Source organism: Mangifera indica, chromosome 16 (assembly GCF_011075055.1).
Source record: "Mangifera indica cultivar Alphonso chromosome 16, CATAS_Mindica_2.1, whole genome shotgun sequence".
NCBI lineage: Eukaryota > Viridiplantae > Streptophyta > Magnoliopsida > Sapindales > Anacardiaceae > Mangifera > Mangifera indica.
Window position 1 is genome coordinate 10,150,128 of NC_058152.1, and position 7,863 is coordinate 10,157,990.

Here is a 7,863-nt window from a genome sequence, read left to right on the forward strand (position 1 = left end):
TAATTCGATATTACTTTATCTTTGATTCAAAATTATTCAATCTTATAATAAAACATCATCTATATACTTAAATTATATATAAAAAATATATACATATAGTTTTATTGTTTATGTTAGCTTCATAGGTAGTTTAATCATACAAGATTATATAAAAGAAATATTATGTACAATAATGGCCTTTCAAAGATCTCTGCTTGTTCTGAGCAATGGAATATTAGACTTGAAACAGATATAATTCACCAGAAATCAACACAAAAAATGGTACATAAAACAACCTGTGATCATATTATATAATTTTTACAATCCCACATGAAATAAACTTCAGTTCCAAACAAATTTGAGATTTTCAACAAAACATTAAAACAAGTTCACCCACAAAATTAACCAAAAACATAAAAATTCAACCAGTGAACTACTTGATTCCTCCAACCGCCTTGCCTGCAGCCTTAATTTCCCTGCAGAATGAATAGCAAATGACGCTTCTACGACACTTTGACACTAAATATTTTCACAACTTCACTTAGCTTCTTCTATTTTCTTCTCATCAGATGGCTTTTGATCTTCACGTTTAATCTCAGAAGATTTCACCTCATCTTCGGGTTTTATCTCCGATGTTGTTATAACTGCATCTTCTGTTTTCATCTCCGATGTTATTATAATTGCATCTTTTGTTTTCTTCTCCGATGATTCCTTGGTTTCGGTCATCTCCGAAGATTTCACCTCATCTTCAGGTTTTATCTCCGATGTTGTTATAACTGCATCTTCTGTTTTCATCTCCGATGTTGTTATATCTGCATCTTCTGTTTTCATCTCCGATGTTGTTATATCTGCATCTTCTGTTTTCATCTCCGATGTTGTTATAATTGCATCTTCTGTTTTCTTCTCCGATGATTCCTTGGTTTCGGTCATGGCAACTGGGAATGTTTCCTCAAAAACAGGCTTCTCAGGAGCATCAACAAAAGCTGCAGTAGGTGTTCGCTCAATAGAAGTCTTATAATGTTCAACTTCAGGTTGCTTTTTCTCAGGAGCATCAACAAAATCTGCAGTAGGTGTACTCTCAATAGAAATCTTAGAAATTTCAACTTCAGGTTGCTTTGTCTCGGATTCTTCTTTAGCCTTTTCAGCCTTCTTTGATTCTTCTTTCAGGGCCTCTGAAGGAGCATTATCATCAACTGGTATTGACTCCTGCCCTTTATCATTCTGCAAAGAATAAAAGTCAGAAAACCAAAATCCAAGTCCATTGCCCCAAATTTTATTTATAATGCATACAGTTAGTTACAATTTTATGAATGTTTGGTCTGTGCACCTTGACCATCATTAATTCATACATTATGAACAATGGTACCCACCATTCAAACACATCCTGCAAGTACATTTTCTCAAGTCATTTTCATTCTACTCAAACTATATATTCAACTGTTTCAATCATTCAACTTTTATCTGGAAAACCTAAAAGATAGTTTAAGTAGTAAAAGAGAGATTTTAGCATAAGAGTAAGGACTTAAATCTACTCTAATAATATTTTAAAATTAAACTTTTTACTTATTTGGTATAATGATTATAAAATCGGTTACTAAATTCGAGATTTCAGTTGTTTGGTGTGGCAGTTCAGCCACAAAGAGATAGTCCAGCTCAATAAGGTTTCCTATTTAAAAAAAAAAAGGCACTTTTATTGGGGAAAAATTTCTAAGCTAATGATGCACATAGCACTAACCAGAAAGGGCATGTGTGATTCAATTGTACTGACTGCATTTCTATTCTTCCCACAGATGACTTTCTTTGCCCTTTTTGCTTCTTTTCTTTTTTCGATATAATAATGATAATTATTTTTCTCTCTTTCACATGGGGGACATCAAGACACACGAAGCTCTAAAAGCCAGACAGCACTAATGTCAAGCTCTCACAAGTTTACAGAAACAGCCATAAAATGGGTCGTTGAGAAACAAAACAAATAAGCAGAAACAATACAATCTGTGGGTCTTAAACCGAGACCTCTTAGTTTGTCATCTAAAGGAGATATAGTCAGGAGAACTAAATAATAATTTCTGCAGGCAAAGATTCTAAATCTATCAAAGTTTTGTGCACATCAAATTAAAACAAACATGGAAAGAGAGCAAATTTTTTACATAGGGAAAGTCACGTTTCACTGAATAATTTTTCAAGAATCTCTATAGCAAACAACATGCCGACAAAATACTATACCAGAGGAAAAAGACATGGGCCAGGTTCAATAAAGCTGAAAATTTTGTGTAAAACTGATTAAAAAAATTCACTTAAATTTTAACGCTTTCTAGATATTTTTTTAAAAAGAACTGAATCAACTATGATCTGGGTATCTTCTCAAATTATGAAACTATAGATCAAACATATATATGAAGCAAAATTAGATCTACGAAAACTGAAACAAAGTATAAAAAAATTTTATTTTCAAAATCATGAAAACATAAAAAATAAAAAAAAAAAATTATTTGTGTTATCACCTTGAACAAGTTACTGAGGGATCGAGGTTTAGTATTTTGATCATCAGCCTTTCCATCTTCGACTATCTCCTCGACCTTAGTAATTTCAGTTATACCACCATGGCCATCACCAACAACCTTCTTGTCATCAACCACGACAACTTTGGCTTCTGCAGGTACCTTGGCAGATGTTACAGCGTCCTCCTTAACAGGCACCGGCGCCGGGACCCCCCTCTCATGATCACCCGTCAACACTTTGGGCTTAGTTGCACAACCCCCCATAATTATTTTACAAAATTCTTAACTTATTTCTCTCTCTTGAAAAATAAAGAAAATAAAAACACAAAAACAAAAACAAAAGATGTTGTTATTGTGATGAGAAAGATGAAAGAAAGAGAGAAGATATAGGAGATTTATAGGAAATAAAGAGTTAAAGGGTTGTTGTTTCCGACATTTGTTCTTTATTAAGATGATAATTTAAGGAGAGAATAAGAGACAGATAGACAGAAGAGTGGCAACAGGAACAGATTGGATTTTGGATTGAATTAAATATAAAATTATTTTAATAAAAACACTTCATTATTTTTATTATTTTGGAAATAGAATCAACTTATATGGTGACAGCCTGGGGTGGATTTATTATTATCATTAGTGTGTTCTGGGGAACAGAAAATTCGGAGAATTTGAATAGTGAAGGTTGTTAATGTTAGTTTTACAGTTTGAGCGGGTAGCCTGACGATTTTGTCTGTTCATTTTTGTTTATTGTTAGCAAAAAGATTTTTCCCACCCTAGGTTTTCAGAAACTAATTGCTGCCGTTTAAGTTTCATAACTTCAAATTCTCACCCATTATTGTTTCACTTTTATTAGTAGATTCCGTTGAGTGAAAGGGCAGTAAGATTGTTCCATTTAGATTTTTCTATTTTTTTCCTATTGTCTCTTTTCCTTTTTTTTCCTCTTTCAAAAATTTGAGGGTAATTTATCATTTTTTTTTAAATATTAAAAATGTTAGTGAAATTTTATGAAAGTTTGAACATTCAAAAAAATTTAGAGGTGTTTTTAAAATTTTTAAAATTTCAATATGCTCCTCATTAATTTAAAAAATTACAATTACACTCTTAAAGAACTGAGTAAAATATAAAATTTTATAATTTGTTAAAGTTTTAATTTTTTTTTAAGAATTTAAGTGAAAACTTTTTAAACTGATAATAATATATTAGTAATTTAATATTTATCTTAATTGTCGGTGGCAGTATTCTAATTTCAATAAGAGAGTTAAACAATTATTTTTATGAATATCAAATAAATTCTCTAACAAAGGTGAATGATAGTCGAAAATTTGGTTATTTGAAATTTGAAGAGTGGAATAATTATTTCATCGAAATAGTCAATATTTATATATATATATATATATAGAGAGAGAGAGAGAGAGTGAGAGAGAGAGAGATTTTTTTTTTACAGCATGGCAGTGGAACTGTGTGAGTTGGCCAATTCGAAATGGAACCCACATTTTTCATATTATTAATAAACCAGATTTCTAAGAGGTGTAAAGTGGGTTAGAAGATTTAGTTCATGAACAGTAAAGATTTGGACAGTCAAGAATCTGAATAGATGTCAAATGGAATATCCACTAAGATGATTGCTGAGGATTCAAACGGGGTGTTTTTGGACGGTTTGTTTGTCCAGGTTATATTCAATATTATTTATGAATATAAATTTAAAAGTTTTTTTAAAAGGTTAATGTAAATTTTTCCTAGTAAAGTTTTATTTTCCTAAAAGCATATACTTTGACAACTTTGTTTTGTTATAATTTTAGGTTTCTTATTTAATCTCCCCGGAAGTTTCAAATACATCACCGAGACCCCAAATATTTTTGGTATTATAGACACTGTATGTTTTGGCCAGTCAACCCTATTATTCTTTATCACTTACATGTAGGGCTGGATTCGAGCCGAGCCAGCTCGGGCTCGAGCTCGGCTCGGCTCGGTTCGAGCCCGAAACGAGCCGGGCTCAACTCGGCTTGATCGAGCTCGAGCCGAGCCCGAACTGGCTCGGGTTGGCTCGGTATATTTTTTTAAAAATTTTTTTATACAAAACGGCGTTGTTTTGATTTTTATATATATACAAAATGGTGTCGTTTTGATATAAAAAACGAGCCGAGCCGAGCCGTTACCGAGCCGAACTCGAGCCGAGCCGAATTCGGCTCGAGTCGAGCTCGAGCCGAACTCGAGCCGGCCCTCAAAAAGCCGAGCTGGCTGCGAGCCGAGCTCGGCTCGGCTCGAATCCAGCCCTACTTACATGGTAACTGAAAATTTTGGTGTGAGGGAATTCTATTTTCCAAAAATAAAAATTAAGAAGTAAGAAAGCGAAGCTGGGAGAGTCTCTAGCTAAGAAGGTAACAAATCACAAAATTTGATCCTAATTAATGGTTAGAATAATTTAAATATATTACCTTCCATTAACATTGTATTACCTAAAATAATTTTTTTTTAATTACAAGGTAGTGTAAATTGATGTGTTGAATTATAATTATTTAATCTTCTTTGAATAGAATTATCTACTTTTCTTGTATAGCTATTTGATCAAGTTTCCTTTTATAGGGTTATTTTCTTTTCCTGTACAATTATTTGATCTACTTTCTTTTTGTACATCCTATTAATTACCATTATATTGGATGGCCCTAACTACAATTTTTGGGTTGAAAGTACGAGTGTTTTCTTCAAAAATGTATGCTATAGAAATATGTCACTGGTGAATGTGTTATGCGTGTTTGTCTTGCCATCGACACGGATGATGCATATGCTCATTGTTTGGACGTATGGATGTTGTTAATCATCACATAATCTCTTGGATTCGCAACATATCAGTTCCCTCTATTGCCTCACAGATTTAAGGTTACCATAAGAAAAAAGTCGGTTGGGATTTTCTTGCTCAGGAGTATATTTCAAAGGAAATTTCCTGTAAGTATCGTGTTTAGGATCAACTTATACCTTTTTGGGCAAGCTCTGCGTTAGTCTCCTGATTTATTTTATACACAAATGAGTAATTTGTGGGTTCAACTTACTTTGCATGAACCTCTTGAATGGGAAACTCATGATGAGGAGCAAAAATATTTGAAAGAATGTGATGAGTTTGCCTTGTTTAGTTTCTTGTGGCTTTACGTGATGTGTTTAATCCTACACGAGCTTCTCTATTTCATGAAGTTTCTATTCCTTACATAATTATTGCTATGAAGAGGCTTTTCTCAGCTCAAATTAGACAACAAACTCGGCATCTGAAGGGATCTCATATGCCCAAAATAAAAAATTATAGTTGCGAAATAGAGGGAAAAATCAAAATTTACGAGATCCTGTTGACCTGGGATCAAATACATGAATCAAAGCATATAAAATATACAAAGAAAGTGATAGTACCTTCTTTGGAGGCTCCAGCTCTTTGATATCTTTATGAGAGTTTCTTTCATAAATCCTCGGAATGATGCAAGACTCATATTTGTCCACACACAGGTTTTAACACCAGAAGGTACATTGCTAGGGTATTCTGGTCATTACATGTTATTTGAATTATTTATTTTTAAAATTTTGCAAAGATGAACGGTCGTGCATGGTAACTATATGCCCATGCATATACAAGAATTGTGCAAGAGGCTTGAACGATCATGAAAGGGATGAAATTCTAATTTGGTTGATACATAGGACCGAGCATTGGAAGTGCAGAGTCATGCATACACAACGATCAGAGAGAGAGAGAAAGGTATCCAAGTTAATGCGTTATGATGTGTTATGATTGTTGTGATAATATTTTGGCTGAGAAAATTATAGGCATCAAATGTTAAAGTGAGCATATGTATATTGGAAATTGTATACGAATATTTGAGATAATATGATAAAGTTTGAGATATATTGTATAAGAACGTTGTGTAATAATTAAACCAAGGTTAAAGCATGTTTGTTGAAATTTTTGGGATGTTATTAATGACCTAGGGTAAAATACTTAATTTATGTTACATAGGGTATAGAGATGATCACTGGAAAATAGAAAATCTAAAGTTAAAGACAATGATGAATGGTCAATGATAAGAAATGAATGGTTGAACAATAGTTATGCATCAAATCATGACCATATATATTGTGTCTATATGATGAAATGCACTCAAATAATTTTAGATTTGAATCAAAAAAGTGAAAGTCATAATATTTTCAATATGAACTGTGATGTTGATATGTCAAAAACATAATTTGAATCTCTTGTTCTCACATTTAAAATCTCTTTCTTTTGCCACCAAAGCTACCTCTTGCAGCTAGCTTTAATTTTCATATACTTATGTAGTTAGCATGTCCTCAATTTTATAAGAAACCAAATTTTTTTAAAGTAAAACAATGAACATCTAATCTCACAAATATAAGATAAAATAATATATTACTAGAAAATAGGAGCTAATAAAATCGGCCCCCTTTTAAATGCTTTCAGTATAAAGAATGTTACTCACATGTTATACGACAAAATCAACTTCATATTAGCATTTTGAAAGCTCACGTTTCCACATAGATTTGAAGCTATAAATTAATAGAGAATCTTAGACCAAATAAAATCCTTAATAATTGCCTAATATATTATTTGATAGTTGTTGCTTGTTATATGGCTAATTAAGTTAGTGGTCTCCTTTTTATTTATATCATGTTCTCCCTTACATAATGTTCTCAATTTGTGCTCCCCACTCTTAAGCATATCTTCTCAAATTAGATATAACAAACACTTGCATTGAAATATCATCTTTTTCTATTAAAATTATCAATTTTCTTTTTTTTTTTTATTGAAATAACTAAATTTTACAAATTTTTTATTGAAGAGGTTAAATTTTTATATATTTGTCTAACATCTAATACCTTTAAAAATTAATGGCATAGATTTTTGTATTTATACAAAAATCATAAAACTTATTCACAATAAGAAAAACCTAATCAAAATTAAAACTCATTCACACTTAAATCACCAAATTCACATAACGAAACATTAGATAAAAAATTTGATACAATCAAAAACGAAACAACAAATCAATTCTAGTTGGATTTTCCCTTTTTTTTCTATAAGATTTATTTATTCTGAGGTGTTTTGTGATTTTTGTATAAATAATTATAGAGAAATTGTATCATTTGAAGTTTTTGTGGTTATAAATGACTACATCATCTCACAAATTATCAATATCATCACATAAAATATTCACGTTAACACATTAAAATGAATTTTTCAATATTTTTAATAAAATATATTATCATGTTATTTTTATTTAACATGAAATTAGATGATAGTTCAAAACTTTGAACAGAAATTACTAAAAATTTAATTATTTCTAAAAAAATTTAATATCTTTTTATAGGAAAATAAAAACAAAAAAGTAATACTAAG

At 31.2% G+C, this 7,863-nt stretch overlaps 1 protein-coding gene across 3 annotated transcripts; it reads right to left on the reverse strand.

The window, feature by feature from the left end:
• Positions 1-259: 259 nt before the first annotated feature.
• On the reverse strand, positions 260-2,978 carry LOC123198857 (uncharacterized protein YFR016C). Of its 3 annotated transcripts, none has more exons than XM_044613650.1 (3): positions 2,481-2,978; positions 854-1,200; positions 260-817 (listed from the first exon to the last, which is right to left on the reverse strand). In XM_044613650.1, the coding sequence occupies exons 1-3, from the start codon at positions 2,739-2,741 to the stop codon at positions 517-519; spliced, it is 909 nt and encodes a 302-aa protein (XP_044469585.1). In that variant the 5' UTR covers positions 2,742-2,978; the 3' UTR covers positions 260-516. The 3 variants fall into 3 exon arrangements, with proteins under 3 accessions (XP_044469585.1, XP_044469586.1, XP_044469584.1); XM_044613651.1 differs by having other exon boundaries at positions 260-588; positions 721-1,200; XM_044613649.1 differs by having other exon boundaries at positions 260-1,200; positions 2,481-2,976.
• Positions 2,979-7,863: the final 4,885 nt, after the last annotated feature.